Source organism: Gymnogyps californianus, chromosome 21 (genome assembly GCF_018139145.2).
Source record: "Gymnogyps californianus isolate 813 chromosome 21, ASM1813914v2, whole genome shotgun sequence".
Lineage (NCBI taxonomy): Eukaryota > Metazoa > Chordata > Aves > Accipitriformes > Cathartidae > Gymnogyps > Gymnogyps californianus.
Window position 1 is genome coordinate 7,453,714 of NC_059491.1, and position 18,963 is coordinate 7,472,676.

The window sequence follows — 18,963 nt, forward strand, 5'->3', positions numbered from 1 at the left end:
CATGTCCCTAATTATTGACCTCACTGTGCTTTGGAAACATTATTTGTTGTGTGGAGTTTAGGGAACACTTCTACCTTGTAACTATAGAAATTTGAAGCAATGTTTTAATCCCTTCTTACCTCACCAGGAAGAAAATAGCCCAATTAGCAACGCTTGTATTTCAGAATTGTTTTTAATTAGGAGTTTTAGTCTTCGCAGTCCTGAAAGTTGTACTTAAATTCTGACTTCTCTTTCTACTATTCTTAAAAACAGTCAGTTGGTCCCAGAATTAAGTCATGACATCAGTGGTTTGCGGTATTTAGACTTTGTTTTAAATTCTGTCTTTCTCTCAACACCGCTGGTCAAAATATAGTGTACTAGAACAGATTAAGTGAATAAACCCCCTGTGCCTTTCTGCAGGGAAACTGTACTGTACTTTTCAACCCCTGCTCATTTCTGGTCAGGAATTTCACATAGAAATCCCTAGCTGGTAGTTCTCATGCTCGTAGAGGAAAGTACAGAACCGTGATGCCAAATCTTTTGATTTTGAACTGCGGATAGACCTCTTAGCACAGTGTGATAATGTAGAATAAACAAATGGCGCAAATAAGTATACTGCTGTTCTCTCACATACTGAAATGTGAAAGAAGATAGAATAATGGTGCTAATTAAATATTTGTGCTGCCTTCTTGACAGCATGGGCAGAGGGAGTCGACAGTATCTGAGAAAGCAGCTGTTCTGGGGTTTTTTTCCAAACCCCAGCTTTCATAACAGGCCTCTGTTTTCATTTGTGGTGTGGAGGGGTTTAGCCAGGAAACATTTATTAACATTAAAAGGAAATATGTAATGCAGTCTTTTTCCTCGTGAACATTGCCTTAAGCTTTTGTAATTGAGTCTATTTCCTATGTCTCCCCATTGCTCAGTTTGAGTCATGGTACTTTGTGCATCGGTGAGATGATCTGCTCAGAACTGGTAACATACAGAGCATCTGGCTTTGGCTTTTCCTCTAGCCTTTTTCCTGTTTCTTCTAACCTATGTATTTACACTTATTCTTCCTGAGTGTGCTCCTGGTGGTTTCCAGAATACCAGCTCTGTGTTACTGAGTTCTTCTGACTGTTCTTTTCCCTGTTTACTTCCCTCGTTTCTAAACTGCTCTCTGTAGATCTATTGATGCTATCCCCGACAACCAAAAGTATAAGCAGTTGCAGAGGGAGCTTTCTCAAGTGTTGACCCAGCGCCAGATCTACATCCAGCCTGATAACTAAACCAATCCAGGTACCCCCTGCCTGTGAGGTGTGACAACCAGCACTAAACCAGGACTCACCCGGCCAAGACCTCTGCATGATAACTGAGACCAGAACTAACCCCTAACTCCCGCAGACTGATAAACGACATCTGATCCGTGTTTCACCCAAGGGTTATTTCTTAATACGGCCAACTAAATGCTGTGATTTTTATTTTAAATGTTACTCCACCCCTTCCCCCCGTTTGAAATATCACGCTCTGAAATGTGGCAGGATTTACCGCTTTGCACTCTAGCTTGGGAGCAAGAAAGGAGCACGTGGTCACGTACCCAAAGCGGTGTTAGCTTGGACTGATTCGATCCAAAAGCCCCGGGACTCGGTCCCTTGTGCACCATCAGTTTTTTACAGCTGTGGTACACCACTCCAGTGAAGAAACTCCCTGTAATCTTAGCGTCCTCCCTGCAGAAAGGAATGAAATCTTGGAAGTCTTGCAGTTTTGGGGGGAGAAAAAAAAACCAACCAACCAACTGGAACTTCCCATGACTTCTGAGTAAATGTGAGCTCACCCCACATGCACATCCCCTGTTTGCCTGGTGTATCTTGAATTTCCTTGGAGCTTGAAATCCAGTCCTGCTCAAGCTCTGCTGAAACATTTCTAGCCTGCACTTGCTTGTGCTCTGCACAGCCTCGAAAGGGATTTGTTCATATGCTCTCATTTGCTCTGGAGCTCTGAATGTCTAGGACGCACGGCAGTGACTAACCCTGAGCCAGTTTAACCTTCCACTCCAATTCATAATGAGTTACAGATGTTGTCTTAAACCCGTTAAGCTGACGAAGGGGAAAATGCACCATTTGTTGATAATGGCCAAGAACCACTTCTTTAGCCTGTGACAAATGCAAATATAAAATGTATATATTTTTATTAAAGCAGCGGAAGTCTCCAGAGACAAGAGAATGGAAATACTGTTATAAAAATGTTAGGAAAATAACTGACACAAGAGCAGCCTTGTTTACAGGAGACAGCATCCAGGCAAAATAAGGTAGCTTTGAGTACTGAAAAGGGTGTGAAATATGGTTTATATGGGGAGAAATCCTACCAAACTGGATCCTAACCACTTCTCTGTGGTAGCAACTCCCGAGAAGTCTAGTTAGTAGTATTCCATCAATGGTCATATTTAAGAGGGCTTTTTTTAAAAGTGGAAATTTCTTATTGTACCATTGAAAATGGAGGTTCCTCCGCAACTGTCTTACAGGGCAGTGAGCCGAGATGACTCCTAAAAGATGTAGCTTTTCTTCTATAACCAAACCTTTAGCAAAAGGGAACCCCTGCAGTAACCTTGCTGACAGTATCTCTGTTCTTTGGCTGCTTTGATTCACCAATTACTCTAGGTAAGGTACAAAGTGGAAAAGCAAATTCGAGAACAGCAGCTCTGGCCGCTTTTCCCACTGGTGAATACGCTGGAGGGAAGTTTTGACGCGCCTGCTCGACCCTGGGTGAACAGTCTGCAAAAAGGTTCAGGAGCTCCTCCAGCCCGGCCCTTTTCACGTTCGTGGGTAGAGGCTGGGATTTTCTCTGCCTTCCCGTCACGGTCATTTGGAGAGCGAGAGCGCTAACACCCTTCGCTGGTGGTACACGGGGGTTTTTTCCAATCTGTAACGTAAAAAAATTGGGAATCTCCCTCCCACAACTGGAGGCTGAGCGGAACTTCTGGGGAAGCGTGTCTTTTGGGGCCATCCTCGCTAGAGTGAATTTTGCTTTGATATACTCACCGAAGTGTTCACTTTGCCTTCTGCTTTCTGTATTAAAACAGGCAAGCTGAGTTTTGTTTCCTCTAAGCCTGGGTTGAGGTGCTTCTCCTTCCTATTGACTCACATGCCAGAAGAACTGTTAAAAACGCCTCCTCTCGAATGCATCGCCTCTGACTTGCGTTTCCTTCTTCCCCACAGGTCTGTGCAGACTTTTGCAGACAAATCAAAACAAGAAGCTCTTAAAAACGACCTGGTGGAGGCTTTGAAGAGAAAGCAGCAAAGTTAAAATACTCTTCCTGCTAACAAGACATGCCATGCACTCGTTAGATTCCTTTCTTAGAAAACTCATCCCCCCCTTGCCCTTTTCTGTTACGTCACGTCACAATTTGCATTCAATACTATCCATGCAACGCCATCTTCTCCCCATGAATAAAGCTGTACAAACTTTTTCAGTCTCTGAGGCCTACTTTGCACCACATTTTACTATTGAGACCTTAGGCTACGTTTCTGTAGAAGTCCATGTATTTTTTTTTTCCTCCCCCCTCCCCTCTTCCACCCTCCCCCATTTATATGCATAACCACGGATCATTGTTTGTCTTTTCCTCCCCACCCCCTCCTGCCTTTTGTTACATTGGTGTAAAAAATGTAAAACAAAAATTTATTAAATACTGTGGTGTGTGAAAGAGGAAGAACTGGGAAAAAAAAAAGAAAAAAAAAATCTATTCCACGTATGTTTGGGGGCTGGGCACAGGGGCTGGCTGGTGGGAGGGAGGGAAGAGAGGGTGTTCCTCGGTGTTGTACTATACTGACTAAACCAGATTTGCAAGGAGACGTTGATTAGGAGACCTGCTGAAAGTTCTGCTCTTCTATAGCCTGGTTCCAAGGCGCTTTTCTGTCAATTTTTATGGAATGCAAAAGGGGTTTTTGTTTTGATTTTGTTTTTTTTGTAAAGCTTAAATTGAATCTACATCTGATACTTGAGCCTCCATACTAAAAAAAAAAAAAAAAAAAAAAAGAAAAAAAAGGAAAAAAAAAGACTAAAACAAAGAAATAAAAATAAAAAAAAATATCCCAGGAAGCAGTGTGTGCGGTTGGTGTCCTCCTTATTTCTCTCTCCTTCCTTGCAGTGTTACTTGGGGTTTGTGCTGAAAACGCTTTCCTTGATAGCAACTGGAAGCAGTCGCTCTGGCTGTCGGTAGGTAGCCGCGTGCTCGAAAACAAAGGCAAAGGCAAAGCACGTCAGTAACCCAAACAGCCGCTGGATTGTACGGCCACAGAAAGCAAGAAAGCTTTTTTTTTTTCTTCTTTTTTTTCTTTTTTTCTCACATCCAGATTAGCTGAAACTTGGGTGTTTTCAAGAGGCTGTGATGTACGGCTGCTCTTCACACATGGAGCATTACGTAGCTGCGTTACTCATCAGCCTGCTGTACTACCGGGATGTTGGCATCCCGCTGCTGGGCTTGATGCTTCAGGCATCCAGCAACCATGAAACGGATGTATTTAGAGGAGAAGGATTTGTCCAGCTTTACTGGGTGTGTTAGAAATAGTCTGGGGGGGGGGAAACCTGTGTATTGAAACACTCCGGTGCGCGGAGGAGAGGTGTTTCGCTTCACTTGGCAGTTTGAGGTGGATGGTTCCAACCATCGATGCTCACCCAAAAGCTCCTTCTCCGCTTGGTCCCTGTGTGATTTGTGAACCTCACCTAGACTTCTCCCCGCCTCGAAACCCTTGGGGGTGAGGGGGGCCTTACCCAGCTTCGGGTCCGCTGCCTACTTCGATGTGCTTGGGTTACAACAAACTCTTAATCCTGGCGAAACTGAGAAAGCAAATACCTGCTGGGCGCTTCCTGCACGTGGCTGTTGGAAGCGGCCTTTGGGTGAACCTACGCAAATTGAGACCGTTGGCATTAATATTGATTAACGCGCTCTAATTTTGCTTTTCCAATGTGACCTATTGCACATCCAGACATCTGCAGGCGATTACGGTCCCGTGCCAGAGTATTTACCCGGGGGCCTCCGGTCCGTAACGCAGCTCAGATGGGACACGGGCTGGGGAAAGGCGCACACGTGCTTGCCCGGGATCCCCAAGGGGAACAGGTCAAGATTTTGTTGTTGTCGGTGTCTCTTGGTTCTGTCCGAGGAAGAACCTTTTTTGAAGTTGGAGATAAGTTTGCGTGAACTCTTGAAGCTTGGAAAGGAGCGTGTTAGCGCAGGAGAGGGGGACACTTGCAGTTCCTCTCGCCTGTTTCCAGTTGTCGCATGAGAAAGTTTTCGGGGGGGGGTTGTTTTCCTTCTCCAAAGCCACCTCTGTGCATGCAAGCCAAAAATGGAAGTGTCTGATCTCAGATAAATTCAATGTATAGGTTTGGGGTATAGAGAGACACCCTAACTGCTTGTGCGCAGGGATATGCCCTTTCCACAGAGCGGTCGTACAGGTACGAGCTGCAGGATCGACGCAGCTCCAGCAGCAGTTCATTCCTCTTCTCAAAGCAGCGTAACCTGATGGTTTGTGGAGTAACCTCCAGCTTCGGCTTGGCTGCTGCAGCCCCGAGCCTACCACCGAGTTACGTTTAGCACTTTGGGACAAGTTGTTTCTGGTCCGTGCCTTTTCTGGTTTAACACTTGCCTCTACAAAATCTTAAATTGCCGGCTCTTTTGGGGACAGGGCTGCGTTACAGTCTCGGAGGGATGATAACCTCAGCGAGAGCCTCTTTGCAACGTGAATTTCCATCCACCACCACCTAGATGGCTGCTGGCACGTAAACATATACATATTTTTTTTTTACCTCCTTATATTAGAGGTTGTTATTCTGGCTTTAAGAAAAGCTCTTGGCTAGCTGGAACGTGGCAGTTATCTAGTGTCACGAACCTTTGTTTCCGCAAGGTAGGTGTGCCAAATCCCGTCCTAACCCCCTGCTGTAGGTCAGCTTAGTAAATCCAGCTCTCGGTAAACCAACCGTGCCTTGTCCGGCCCTTCAGGGCTGAGCGAGCAAATGTGAGCCGAGGTTAAAAAGCATTCCTTTAATAAAACCAAGCCCCAGGGTCTTTATCTGTAATAAATAGGTATTGAGGTCTAACGAAGCTGCGCTTTCTATCTTGCTCGGAATGTGCTCATGGTTTGTATTAGTACTGGATGTGAATTGTTTTTCTGCAACTCCTAGGGAAAGACAGCAGAGGAAATCCTGCTGGCTCGAGGACAGGGAGGAGGCGAGCAGCCCCATCGGCCACGAGACTTGTGAATTAATGGAGTGAAAAAGCCACCGGCTTTTCTTGAGGGGGGGGTCAAAGAGCCTGAAAAAATATTTTTTCTTTCTGAAAACACATGGCTCAGCTCCAAATACTGGCAAGGACATATGTCCCGGGACTGGCTCAGGAATTGTAAATTAGTGACAATACACCTAAACCCAAAAGGGGCGCGGAGCGGGGTGCTGCACGGGCGGGCAGCGGGGAAGCGTTGGGTATCGGGAGAGGGAGAAAAGGGGAGCAAAAAGAAGAGCTAAGAGTGACTGCAGGAAAAGGAAAGTTCTTGTTTTTAAAAGGACAACTTGCGTTAGTTTTTCTCGAAGGGGCTACAAGCTTTGGTTGATTTTCCTCTTGCTTGCCCAGTGAGACCGAGCTGCTCCTCCTCCCCAGCAGAAATAGCTCGGCACTGGGAGGGAGCCCGCGGCGCCGGGCTGAGGCAGCCATCTCGTGGCTACGCCACGGTTCTCCCCTGCCCGCCCCAAAGCATCTCTCCTGCCGGGGACGCGGCTTTTCCCAAACCGCCGCTGCTTCCAGTCCTTCTGCGGCCAAGGAGGCACCGTGCTGGTGTGCAGGGCCCCGAGAGGGGGATAAATTCGTCAGTGTTGGGGATAAATTCATCAACAAGAGAGGGCAGGACCGAAAAACCAGACCCAGCAGAGAGGCAGCACCTTCTGCCTGGGTAACTGCCTCCGCAGCTAACCAGAAAGTGATGAAGTAACTTCCCCAAGAAATTAAAATGTGGGTGAGGCAAAAAATGAGATGTCAGAGAAACGGGGACTATGAGATGCATTAAGAAAGAGGCAGGAGCTGCCAGAGGAACCGGCAAAATAAAACCAAAGGAGGCACGTGGGGCAAGGACTTGTTTTATAGACGGGTGAGCCGTGCTAATTAAAATAGGTATGTGTGGACCGAAACACTTTGGTTACGCTGCTCCTTCCTTCTGAACTGGTTCCAGCCGCTGCCGTATCTTCCAGAAGGAGCTCAGTGGTGGAGACGTGAGGCCCACAGAGGTAAGGGTTGCTCGTGTTCACGGCGGGTCGGTCATCTCTGTCCCCTTCCCGCAGCCCCTTTGGCTCTTCTCATGTTTACCAGTACCGGGGAAGCTCCAGATCACCCTTGAGAGACAGCAGGTAAAGCAGAAGTGACCGGGCTCAGCTGTGGAGCGGCAAAGAGCGACCTTTTGAGGTATCAAATAATTCCCTGTTTATCCCAATAGCGTCACTGGTATGGAAGAGGCACGAGGTCTCTCAGCAGCATCCTCTGCCACCTGGCTGGCCTTAGCGTCTTAGCAGCACAACATGTCACCCACGGGCTCAGGTCCTCTTCTCCCAAGAGCCGCCAGGATGGAGGGGCCGGTTTGCCCGGCGTTAAAGCCTGCTTTCTCGTCTGCATCATCCTGTTCTCGCTCCGGGGCAGGTCCCTTCGTCAGCTCTCCAAGCCGTCACCCTGCTCGCCGAGAAGAGCATCCCTCTCTTCGCGGGTACCGGGTCTGCCTCTCCGATAAGCAAGGAACTGGAAGGAGATCTGAGAAGAGGTTAAGGCTCTTCACGCAAGCAAGGGTGGATCTACGTGACACGTCGAGGTCTCACCACCTGAAAAAAGGCTCTGTGTGCCAGGAGAGGTGGAAACAGGACAAGGAGCTTAATGCAAACAAAAGTCTGAAGCATTCAGCCGTTGCAACACCATAAATTACTCACCGGCACACGGGTGAGTAAGCACAGCTCAAAAGCAACCGCTGAGTAGCATCAACCCACCCGTTCCTGCCTAACCCTGCCTGCCCTGAGACGGGATCTCTCCCTGCAAAGCCTTGCCGGAGAGATGCGATCCCGGAGGGAAGCGCTGACGGGGAAAGGATACAACCACGTCGAGGGAAAGGACGCCCAGGCTGCCCACCAGCCAGGGGAGGTGGTGCAGGACGTAGTCGCCTTCGCCTTGCCCCGGCTCGGGGTTCTTCAGGAGGATGCTGAGGCCATAGAGCGAGTTCCCCAGCATCACCAGGGCAAAGAGGGAGTAGGAGACCCCGATGGTGGATTTCCTCTTGTACTGGAAGAAGAGGGGCCAGAGAAAGGAGCTGGGGTGCAGCTCTCCGAAATCTCACTAGAAAGTAGTATTAATCACCCTCCCCCCCAAAAAAGAGAAGAAAAAAGGTGGTGACTCAATGCCAAGAGCCTTTTAGTTCCCCTTTTTGCTTGTTAAATAAAGGCAAAATGAAAGCCCCACCCTCAAAATATTGGCATTTTGAAGGGAGGGGAGAAAAATGAATCAGGTTTTGGAGCAGAAATACAGAAAATTTGAAACGATCAGAGACGGGGACCTGGGAGCTGTGAGCAAAGTGGAGAAAGATGATCCCACCGGCCCTCTTCAGTCTGAAATCTCAGGACCCCAGGGGGTCCCCAGGACTGGGCTGCTGTCCTGCCCCGCTCACGGCGCGGCACTTACGTTAGTGTAGATCTGGGGGACTCGGGAGCACAGGTAGAGCACGGAGGAGACGGAGCCGACGGTGAAGCCAATGATCTCGCTCCTGGTGAAAGGCTGCAAGGCAAGGGGGGGGCCGCGAGCAGCCCCCGTGTTTTCAGAGATGGGCTCACAGCACCCACGCCACGGCTCCATGCGAGGCGACGGCGGGGCCAAAACCCAGCCTTTGATCTCCCCATCCATCCCTCGCCCCACTGAGCATTAAGCGGGATCACACCGGCCCAGCAGGACATGCCCACCCCACCGGACGCTTTATCTTCTCTCCCTCCATCACCTCGATTTAGGAACTGGCTCACCTTTGACACAAGCTCATCCACGCGAGCGGACAGCAGAGACCTCCCTTTAAACGTCGCCGGGTCCTGCGCCACGGCAGCACCTCTGCCCAGGAAGGAGACGGTCAACACCGTCCCCAGGGAAAGGAAGACGAAGGCTGCGTTGATCAGGGCAGCGACTGCAGGGAATCAAGCAGAGGTGGGTTAGGGAGGGCTCCTCCATCAGCCCCCAGTGCAGCCCAGCAGCCTTGGTGGGTGCCAGGACCCGCTCCGGCTAGAGAGACCTTCAAGCTCTCTCTTATCTCTGCAGCGGCACAGCCAGCACCAAGTAACTCGGACAATAGCTGCCGCAGGCGTTTTATCTCGCAGCGATACGGGCAATTTGTCGGTTATCAGGGAGGAAACTGCTCCTATCTCAGCAGGCCGAGAGCATTTGAGTTTCTTTGGGTTTAGGGCTCTTAAAAACCATCCCCTCCGTCTAGCAGCTTTTCACTGTCTTAACTCACAGCAGCGCACGTTCAAATCCCTGCCAGACCAAGCCCTGCTTCGGCAGCAAGACTTCTGTTATATTCTCTAAACAAGCTCTCCAGCTTAACAAAACTGTATAGTTGATGGGCCATCTATCAATTGGTTTAATAAATTCAAATGGCTTTAATAAGTTAAATAGTTTTCAGGGTCCAACGGGATGCTTGTTTGTAGTTCACAGAAAGCAGCAATGCTAAAAAGTGGATTTTTTTCTCGCTGTTTAAGTCTTGCAAGGACTGCAGAGCCCCGTTCAGATTCCCTTTTTACTCTAGTTGAACACGAAGGAAGTTCCCCAACATTTCAAGGCTGCCATTACTTGCAAGAGGAGTATTGACCCCGAAACAGCCGGAAAACTTCACCCCTTCCCTTAAAGTGCTGGCCTGAATCAAGAGTTCTGGCTGTGGTTTCCAGCTCCAAGACGGAGGCACTGCGTAACTGCGGGTGAGTAATTTCTTTCTATACTTAATGCAACTCACAGGGGGTTTATTTTCAACCCGGACACTGCGCACGGCGGTTTGCAGGGGTCTGCAGAAGCCGCAGGCATGGCCGGTAGCTATTTGCTAGCTTTGGCTTTCATAGGTGCTCAGGTTATCCAAGAAAAAAAACCGGCAAGCAATAAGAGGCATCTAATAGCTGCATCAACGCGTCTGCAAAGCGCCTCTGCCCCGACGCATCTCCCCCAGGGATTCCTTCCCCTCCTGGCTCCGCAGCCGAGGACAAGCCAGCCCAAAAGACGTGCCAAGGGGAGGGCACGGCCCCACCGCCCTCCTAACCCCAACTCACATCCTCCGCCCCGGTTCTTCACTTTGTAGTAGCAGTAGAGAGAGAGCATCACCAGGTCTGCCAGCACGTAGTAAACAGCTGTGTAAACCTGCGGGGAGAAGGACGGGTTGGTCCTACCTGCAGAAAGGCTTCCAGCTGATGGCTGGGATGAGCCAGCATCTCTGGGGGAGAAGGGAGCATCCCTTTGAGCTCTTTGGGTTCTCTGGTTCCCGGTGCTGGATTAAGCAGCATCCATCCCATCCCTCCTCCCTGGAGTTTGGGATGTTTGAGAGCCGACCCAGCCCCAGCGAGTCGGTCAGTACCTGCAGCGGCAACTGATCGGCCAGGAAGGAACCGATGAGGTTTAGGAGGTCTCCACCCAGCCACCCCAGCAGGAAATAGATGGAGAGAGCCCGGTCCATGATGCCCGTTTTGCAGGCTTGGTAAAACTGCCTGCAGAGAGAGAGTCGGGCAGAGACACAAACCATAACCCCCGGCTGGTTCAGCGCTACCTGGGAACCATCCCCGGGATTCCCTCTTGCTCCCACCCGGATCGTTTTGCAATTGCCACCCGCCCAAAGCACTCAGGGGCTGCGGAGGAAAAGCAGAGATTTCCTCTAGCAAAGCTACGTGCTCCCCTGCAAACGTGAGAAGTCCTGCGACCCGCTGGGTGCTCGCAGCGACCCGCTGGGCTCAAGCCCTCGTGATCCGTCCCTCGTGCGGGGGCAGAAAGCAGGGAGGAGAAGCACCGGTTGCTGAAACCGCCTCTCTGGTTACGAAATAATCTGATCATACACCGAGACCGAGCGTGACCCCCCCTACGTCCCCCTCTGCCACGGTTGTCCCAGCACTTCCAAGAAGCCCAGGGCTCCTGGAAACATTTCTTCCGCGTGTATGACCTGCGACGACTGCATTGCAGTTGGCTTACGTGGGTTATTACAGCTGCCAAGCGTAATAATAACAATATAATAACAAACAAGGCTTTGGGGCTGTACCGCCTGCTCCCTCTCCTCCTGTTAAACCCAAATTTTCCGAGCCCAGATTGCTTTTGCCGGGTAGATTTAATAATTCAGGCAGCTTGCGCCTGAAATGTGATTTTTAGAGAGGAGCGTTGTACCAAGGGAAGGGCTCGGCCGGGTTTTGGGAGCAATACTTACGGAAAAGACGCAGCCGCAAAGCAGAAGATGGAAACCAGACCCAGGACGATGCTGGCGATGTCCCGGCCGTCCTGAGCACATTCGTTGAACACGTCCATCACCCAGCGGGAGCCGTTGGGACAGTCGGAAAGATTCCCGGGCAGGAGACCCCTCCAGCGCCGTGCATCCATGGCCTCCGGTGCTCAGCTCGAAGGAGGAACGTTTATCAGCGTCCAGCAGCAAAACTGTTGGGATAACGCTGGGGAAAATGCAACAACGTGGGAGAAAATTAAATAAGGCAGCAGAAAAATGTATCAATATTAGGAACAGGCTCACGGCTCCTCCGGCTGCGGCTTGAAGCTGGCTTGTGTTGCAAAAAAACTCATTACTGGCTAATATACCTTTACTGGCCTTAATTTTGCATCCGGTGGGATGACCCAACCGGGAAGGCCGTCGGCCTGGCAGGATTTGGCTTCAAAGAAGAAATAAAACCCAACCGGCGCACCCTTGCAGAACAGGGACTTACCTCGCTTGCCGACGGCGGTTTGGAAATTTGCTTTATTTTTCTTTGGAAACCCACTGCTTTTTCAGAAACTTGGGTTTGGGGTTTTTTGGCAACTCCACTGCTTCTTCAGAAACTTGCTGGGCTTCCTTCGCAAATCTGCTGTTTTCTTCGGAAACTTGCCGCTTTTCTTCCCAATCAGCTGCTTTTTCGGGAAGTTGCCGGGATTTTTTTTTTTTTTGCAAATCTGCTGCTTTGGGGGGGAAACTGCTGGTTGTTTTTGCAAACCTGCTGCTTTTTCAGAAGCTTGCTGGTTCTTTTTGTTTTGGCAAACCTGCTTTTTCAGAAACTCGCTGGTTTTTGCTCAAACCTGCCTGTTTTTGGGGAGCCGGCCGCTCCCGCCCGCCGCAATAAAGGCAGGGGCTCGGGGACGGAGCCGGCGCCGCTCCTCTGCGCATGCGCGCCCGGACCTTGCCCGGGAGGGCGGGGCGGGGCGGGTGTTTTCCCCGCGGTCCGCCCCGGGGCGCGCATGCGTAGTGGCGACAGCGGCGGCGATGGCGGCGGCGGCGGGAGGAGCGGCGCGCCCCGGTGTGGTGCTGGGCGCCATGGAGGTGGGACGGCGCGCCGGGCCGGAGGCGAGCGCCGCGCTGCTCCGAGCCTTCCTGAGGCGCGGATACCGGCTCCTCGACACCGCTTACATGTACGCGGGTGGCGAGTCCGAGCGCATCCTGGGCACGCTGCTGGCTGGCGGCACGGAGCCCGGTACGGCCGGGGCCGGTGGGAGTGGGGCCTGGGGGGAGCGCGGGGCGGCGGTCTCAGAGAAGAGGGGTCTTACCTGAGGAGAAGGGTTTTCCCTGCCAGGCTGATACCGTCCCTGAGGGGAAGGGACTCCCCTGCCAGTGCTTACCCCCGGGCCTTGAGGAGAAGGGCCTCCCTGTCTAGGGCAGACCTGCAGTCCTTGAGGAGAAGAGCCTCCCCTGCTAGGCTGAGGTGGTTCCCGAGGAGAGGGGCCTTCCCTGAAACACCTCGAGCAACGCTTGCGTTACGCCCCTTATCCCCATTCTCTTCCTGAAGGTGGAAACGTCCCTGCTCATTCTTTCTTTCTCTCCGCCAGTGGAAGTCGCCACCAAGGCCAACCCCTGGGACGGGAAGACGCTGAAGCCCGAGAGCGTGCGATCGCAGCTGGACACGTCTCTGGAGAGGCTGAAGAGGACGAGTGTGGAGCTCTTCTACCTCCATGCTCCTGACCATGGGACGCCGGTGGAGGAGACGCTGCGTGCCTGCAATGAGCTGCACAAAGAAGTAAAGTGGGAAGTCCAAGCCTGGACCATCTCTTGATTCCCTCCCACCACTTTTTTAAACCAGGGCTGCTTGTTGTGCCTTTCTACAGCCCCGGGTTTGTGCAACAGTAGGACAAGGGAACACAGATGACCAGGGCAAAGCCAAACAATTGACGCTCCGTTGCATGTTCACGTGGTGCACTTTGTTCTCAGAAGCTCTTGGAAACGTTAGAACATCTGAACTTTGCTTTTGGCTGTGTTAACTGGCTAGGTTAAGATCAGCGCTGGTAATGGGTGAAGAAGAACTCCTGAATTGCATTAATCTAATAGTGCTGTTTAAATTAGAAGTTGTGAATTCAAAGTGAACAGAAAATGGGAAATATTTTTGTCAGGCCTTTTAATTCATAGTCTATCTAGAAAAGGTGGACAGGGATGAGCAGAGAACTCTGGACTAAAATTTGGTGACTGTCCTTTTCACCGTGTGCATCTTGCACTGTCTAGGTACAAATGCACTTTTAAAATCTGGAACTGAATGCCCTTTTATTCCTCTGCAGGGAAAGTTTAAAGAACTTGGTCTATCAAACTACGCAGCATGGGAGGTCGCAGAAATCTGCACCATCTGCAAATACAACAACTGGGTGATGCCAACTGTGTACCAGGTGAGGGATAGGGGCTTGCCGTGGTCCGGTAAATCTTCTTGTGGAAGCTGAGGTGAATCAAACCAAAAGAATACGAGGGTTCAGATCAGAACAGCATACACTGTGGGGAAGGGTCTGGGAGCCCCAAATCTTGGACCAGCCCTCAGTGTGCCAGGTAAAAAACACAGAAAAGGAAGCTGGGAGTTTTCTGGGAAGTCCTTTCAGGACACGCATGATTAGAAAGCTGAGTGAGGTCACTTTTCAGAAAAAGCTGAGTACGCGTTTGTTGCTTGAGTCAGTGACTCCCTTGATGTGGAACTTAAAAGTTTCTGCGTTATTTGCAATCCTTTAGAAAATCTGTTCCTAAGCAGGTAATAACCTTGCGTGACCTGAAACTACTCTTCTGGATAAGACAAGAGTATTGTCAGGGAAGGGTGGGGAAAAAGCTTGTTCCAGGTGCTCACGACCACTGTCACGAGCTGCCATTTAAAGTTCTTTGTCTCCCTCATCTTTGTGCAGGGTATGTACAACGCGACCACTCGCCAGGTGGAAACGGAGCTGTTCCCGTGCCTGAGATACTACGGACTGCGGTTCTACGCCTACAATCCACTGGCAGGTACGGGGAGGGACAGGGCGAGACTTTGAGACAAAAAACATGCGAAATGGGGGCTGTGGAAGAGCCAGCCCATCCCTAAACGTGCTGCTGACCCTTTGCAGGAGGGCTGCTGACGGGCAAGTACAAGTATGAGGATAAAGACACACACCAGCCCACTGGAAGGTTTTTTGGGAATGACTGGGCTCAAGCCTACAGGGACAGGTACGTTTTGAGCTGATAGACGAGCAGGGAGATGCGGCAGGAATGGCTACATTAAAAAAACCACACTAATAATTGGCTGAGAGGAAGCAGAATTGACCAGAGCTTGTGCAGTGATTATGTCTGCACATGTGATTGGGGCTGCGGCTCGTGACTGAGCTTTGCAGGGTGGATTTTAGGCTCAGCTTCCTCCCGACTTGCAGTGGGGGATTGCAGAAGTCCTCAGAGGCTACGAAGAGCTGTGTGAGGCTTTCTGAAAGCCTTTCGTACTTGATTGGGATATAGATGCATGATTCACTGGAGGTCCCAAGGGCACTAAGGGTGATTTCTTTTCTTGCAGGTACTGGAAAAAACACAATTTTGAAGGAATTGCCTTAGTAGAAAGAGCTCTGAAAGATGCTTACGGCTCCAGTGCACCGAGCCTGACCTCCGCTGCTTTGCGTTGGTTGTACAATCACTCCAAACTGCAGGTAAGAGCTCGACGCGGCTGGAGCCGGCAGCCTGCGCAGCACCACCAGAACTGGGCAGCTGGTGCGGCACACAAACAGGGGAACGTCTGCATACGAACAGTTATATTTATATCTGCATATCCCCCTGGGCTTGCGGCGTTCCAAAGTGAATATTGCCGTATGGGCTCCGCCTGCCAGGCTGTAGGAGTGAGTCAGCTCTGCATTTCCCCGTGGTATCCTGTGTTCATAGGATTGGAAGAAGTGGAAGATTCTAAATGCCAGTTACTGGGGTCTTGGCTTCCCACCCAGACAGCTTCCCTGCAAGGAGATGACTTTGCTCTTCATCGGCCTAGGAAGTTAATGGTTATATTCCCCATCTCCCCAAAATGTTGCCGTAGCCCCTCGTAAAGTAGGATTTGGCAGGTTTTGAGGAGTTGGCATGATTGGGAGATGTTCTGGCTTTGTGAACAGGCTTGTCTAAACCTCCAGGAGTTACTAGATGTTCTTTACTGGGAAGAAACGTTTAAAGTTTGGCCTGCAGCGGCTTGGGAGGTGAACTGGCTTTCTTTTGGGATCAGCAATTCCTCTTACCGCTTTCCAGGGTTCTCTTGGAGACGCAGTGATCATTGGGATGTCCAACTTGGAGCAGCTAGAGCAGAACCTTGACTACAGTGAAGAGGGTCCCCTGCTCCCGCCTGTCGTGGAGGCGTTCGACAAAGCCTGGAACCTGACCGCGCACAACTGCCCCAACTATTTCCGCTAGAGACTAGGGTAGGGAGAAGCAAGCGGGTGTCGCGGGGGCGGATAATCGAGCACAAGTCTCTCGGAGCACGGGAGAGGTACTTACCCACCCTGCCCCTTCGATCGACGCGCAAATAGGTCGAGATTTTTTTCCTCTACTAATGAAGCTTTGTAGGACCCACTGGTGCTGTCAGCGGTTGTCGTGTTGGGCCATGCCTTAGTCTTTCTCCCCTCGTGGACCTGCAGCTCCACGCAACACGCACTATGATTTAAAGATGCAGTTGATCGGGGAAAATGGACACATAACTGGGTGAAGGCCCCAGTTTTGCTGTAATAAGATATCTTAAATAATTAGGTACAAGAATAAAACCTTTTTCTAACGCAGACCCTCTCTCTTAACTGTACCTATAACCTGGCTGGCATCTCCTTATCAGCGCTCGGTGACTTTGAGCTAAATAGCTTCTTCTGAAGCTTTTATCAGGAGATAAGAACAAACCCTCAGCATCCTCCCCAGTGTCAGGTGTGCTACGTCTAAGTTGCATTACATTTACATGCTTTCTGCCGGGCTTTCATGTTTGAGGTGGCATTTCCTCGGATCCTGGGGCAGTCAAACAGTAAGAGGCAGCAGCGACAACCATCTGAAGTTTTATACATAGATTTATATTAAAAAAGCATAATTAGGTCATCTTTTACGAAGAGCATATTTGAGCTGATCGTCCTTGTCCTCCTGGTGCAAACAGGGAAGGGAAACCTCCTTCTCTTTTTGTCTCTAAAATAGAGTAGAACTGTGTGGTGTCCAAGCATAAGGACTGCTGCTAGTCCTCATTGCTCTCATCATCCTCCTCCTCCTCTTCCTCCTCCTCTGCTGAGTCTCCCACAAGCTTCTGGAAGTCTCCCGTCTCAGAATTCCACAGAAATTTGATGGTGACTTTAAACTCCGCCATCTCGTAGCCAAAGAGTTTCTAGGAAAGGACACAAATCTGTCATTCCTGCTTTATCGTCTCTGTGGCCAGCCTAGCAAAAACACGGTAAATATCGCTTCCAGATGGGAACTGCAGCAAAACAGGAGCCAAAATAATTGCTGCTGAGTTTTAGCGCTCACATTAGGAACACGTAAGGATGTTCGCTGCACCCCACTAACTGATACCCAGAAGTACTGCTCACCTTCGTCCGAGAACTCGCACCCTCCAGCGGAATTAAACCGAACAGTTAATTATTTTGCATCGGGGGAAACAGGGGCTCGCGCAGACGCTGCGCTCCAAACGTTACTCACCAGGACGCGGGCCTGTTCGGGGGTGAGAACGTCCCCTTCTTTGCAGACTTCGTAATCTGAAAGTAACGTCACCACTCCTGCAGGAACAAAAGCTCTTGAAATAGGCTCACCAGTACTGGATAAGCCCACCGAAATGTGGGGTGCAGAGCTAAGACTCTCTCAAACACCACCCTTTGTAGCTTACACCTTTCCACGCAGCAAATACTAGCACACCCCAAGAAGCTGGGTGAGATAAATTCTAAAAAAAAAAAACCCAAAAACCCCCGCATCTGTTTTCTGAACGGGATGCCAACGCGCCGGGTTAGGCTGGGCCTAGTTGTTTCCACTGAAAAAGGACGGTATCTGGTAGAAAGCTGGTGGTTTCACTCGTCCTTTGGTATCAGTTTGGGAAGAACAGCGCAAGAAGAACATCCTGAGTTCTAGCACCAGCCAAACGAGGAGAAAGTTGTCCATCGGATTTTCTCCAAAACTAAACTCGACTCGATTATTTAACATTCTCCTTAAAAGATTTTATCTGCGCAGAACGAAAAATGAAGCTTACCTTTTCGGCTGCTTCACGTACCTTTCTTTAACGCCGTTGGCAATCCCAGCTGCCGTAACTGAGGCTCCATGGAGTGGGGGAACTGCTCCAAGGGCCCCGTGTCCAGGCTCACCGCGTACGTCGCCTTGTTCCCTGCGCGGGCAAAGTCCACCTCCTTGAATTTGGAGAACCACCTGAGACAGAGACGGGTAACGAGAGCTTTAGCTGCGGAAAGAACATCCCTCGGGCTCAGACGGGGATTACGGCATAGTCTGCCGTAACTTCTTCCCCGCTGTTGCAGGGATGGCAGAGGAAGACGAGCGGAAAAGCCTCATGAGATCGTCACCGCTTTAAGAGAAGCATCAGCAAGTGAAGTAGTTAAGTGGAATAAAGGCTGCTCAACATTTCAAAACCGTGGCTGTGACAGACGCGTACTTACTCGTCCACCTCATCTTTGGTGCGGTTAGTGAAGAGCAGACCAACTTCACCTCTCAGGTGTTTGCTGACCTGAAAGAAAGAGGCCGGCCGTGGGACTTGGGCAGCACCCAGGGACTTACCTGCTGGGGTTCAGTCCTGTACGGCTACAAAAGCTCAGCTAACAACAGAGCTTTTGTGTCGCGATACGGATGGATTCAATTAAAACACCCGCAGAAAAGCGACCCGAGGAAGCTCTGTTGGCCCTTGACGTTTATTCCAGGACGCAGCCACCGTAAACGAGGCGAAGCTTTAAGACGCACAGAAAAAAAGCCCCTACCTTGTGCAGATTCTCCTTATACTCGCTGCTCGGCTCGCGTCCCAGCGCCACCATCATCACTTTGTTCTTCCCGAAGAAGATCCTGGGGCGGCGGGAGGAAGAAGAGGAGGAGGAGGAGGCGTCGGCTGTCAGCTCCCAGGCCGCGCTCGCCCCCTGGGCAGCATCGCCCCCCCCGCCGCCCCGGCTCACCTGCTGTGCTTCCAGGCGTTCCGGACGTCCTTCAGCTTGTTGTTCCTCATGTTGGCAACGGAAAAGACGAAGATGTACTTGTAGGTGTCCACGCATCGCCGCAGCTGCAAGGCAGCGGTTAAGCCGGGAAAGGAGGACCGGGGAGCGGGGCACCGGGACCGGGCGGGACTCACCTCAGCGATGAGGGCCTGCTTGGCCTCCAACCCCTTCCTGGGCGTCCGCGTCAGGGAGACTGCGGGGAGCGGAGCAGAGAGGGCGCGTTATGGCGGGGACGGGGATGGAGAAGCGGAGAGGGGGGGGGACGGGGCTCAGGGCGCTCACCCTTGCGGTCCCGCTTCGACTTCGGCATGGCGGCGGCGCCGTGCTTCGAGGCCCCCTCGGCGCCGCGCGGGCTGCTGGGAACGCCCGCGGGCTGCCCA

General features: G+C 51.0%; 4 protein-coding genes across 7 annotated transcripts in view; 2 read left to right on the forward strand and 2 right to left on the reverse strand.

Annotated features, from left to right (window-relative positions):
• CAPZB (capping actin protein of muscle Z-line subunit beta) overlaps positions 1–4,053 on the forward strand; it is a 62,456-nt gene extending 58,403 nt beyond the window's left edge. For 2 of the 4 annotated variants that reach the window (XM_050909406.1, XM_050909405.1), the window contains 2 exons: positions 1,142–1,254; positions 3,171–3,226. In XM_050909406.1, coding sequence (XP_050765363.1) covers positions 1,142–1,244 — 103 coding nt within the window. In that variant the 3' untranslated portion in view covers positions 1,245–1,254; positions 3,171–3,226. Of the gene's footprint in view, positions 1–1,141; positions 1,255–2,612; positions 2,737–3,170 lie in introns of all 4 variants that reach the window. The other 2 variants (XR_007767594.1, XM_050909407.1) reach the window with 2 other exon arrangements.
• A 2,711-nt stretch (positions 4,054–6,764) lies between these two features.
• SLC66A1 (solute carrier family 66 member 1) lies at positions 6,765–12,216 on the reverse strand. Its single transcript, XM_050909425.1, has 8 exons — positions 11,911–12,216; positions 11,406–11,643; positions 10,572–10,701; positions 10,270–10,357; positions 8,986–9,140; positions 8,654–8,746; positions 8,072–8,257; positions 6,765–7,738 (listed from the first exon to the last, which is right to left on the reverse strand). The coding sequence occupies exons 2-8, from the start codon at positions 11,573–11,575 to the stop codon at positions 7,640–7,642; spliced, it is 921 nt and encodes a 306-aa protein (XP_050765382.1). The 5' UTR covers positions 11,576–11,643; positions 11,911–12,216; the 3' UTR covers positions 6,765–7,639.
• A 224-nt stretch (positions 12,217–12,440) lies between these two features.
• On the forward strand, positions 12,441–16,192 carry AKR7A2 (aldo-keto reductase family 7 member A2). The gene is made up of 7 exons (XM_050909418.1): positions 12,441–12,648; positions 13,001–13,188; positions 13,721–13,825; positions 14,297–14,420; positions 14,522–14,621; positions 14,959–15,088; positions 15,669–16,192. The coding sequence occupies exons 1-7, from the start codon at positions 12,441–12,443 to the stop codon at positions 15,828–15,830; spliced, it is 1,017 nt and encodes a 338-aa protein (XP_050765375.1). The 3' UTR covers positions 15,831–16,192.
• A 255-nt stretch (positions 16,193–16,447) lies between these two features.
• MRTO4 (MRT4 homolog, ribosome maturation factor) lies at positions 16,448–18,893 on the reverse strand. Its single transcript, XM_050909413.1, has 8 exons — positions 18,866–18,893; positions 18,718–18,776; positions 18,545–18,648; positions 18,356–18,437; positions 18,041–18,108; positions 17,644–17,795; positions 17,082–17,158; positions 16,448–16,770 (listed from the first exon to the last, which is right to left on the reverse strand). The coding sequence occupies exons 1-8, from the start codon at positions 18,891–18,893 to the stop codon at positions 16,624–16,626; spliced, it is 717 nt and encodes a 238-aa protein (XP_050765370.1). The 3' UTR covers positions 16,448–16,623.
• Positions 18,894–18,963: the final 70 nt, after the last annotated feature.

Bases quoted from the DNA above. Each gene is read 5' to 3' on its own strand.
- SLC66A1 (XM_050909425.1), bottom strand. From the start codon at position 11,575: ATGGATGCACGGCGCTGGAGGGGTCTCCTGCCCGGGAATCTTTCCGAC. The intron at 9,141-10,269 runs GTGAGTTGGGGT...GATTCCCTGCAG, and splicing joins GAAGAACCGGGGCGGAGGAT to TCGCTGCCCTGATCAACGCA. The intron at 8,258-8,653 runs GTAAGTGCCGCG...CTCTTCTTCCAG, and splicing joins TCCCCCAGATCTACACTAAC to TACAAGAGGAAATCCACCAT.
- AKR7A2 (XM_050909418.1), top strand. From the start codon at position 12,441: ATGGCGGCGGCGGCGGGAGGAGCGGCGCGCCCCGGTGTGGTGCTGGGC. The intron at 12,649-13,000 runs GTACGGCCGGGG...TCTCTCCGCCAG, and splicing joins GGCTGGCGGCACGGAGCCCG to TGGAAGTCGCCACCAAGGCC. The intron at 14,622-14,958 runs GTACGTTTTGAG...CTTTTCTTGCAG, and splicing joins GCTCAAGCCTACAGGGACAG to GTACTGGAAAAAACACAATT.
- MRTO4 (XM_050909413.1), bottom strand. From the start codon at position 18,893: ATGCCGAAGTCGAAGCGGGACCGCAAGG. The intron at 18,777-18,865 runs GTGAGCGCCCTG...CGCTCCCCGCAG, and splicing joins GTCGAAGCGGGACCGCAAGG to TCTCCCTGACGCGGACGCCC. The intron at 18,438-18,544 runs GTGAGCCGGGGC...CCGCCGCCCCAG, and splicing joins AACGCCTGGAAGCACAGCAG to GATCTTCTTCGGGAAGAACA.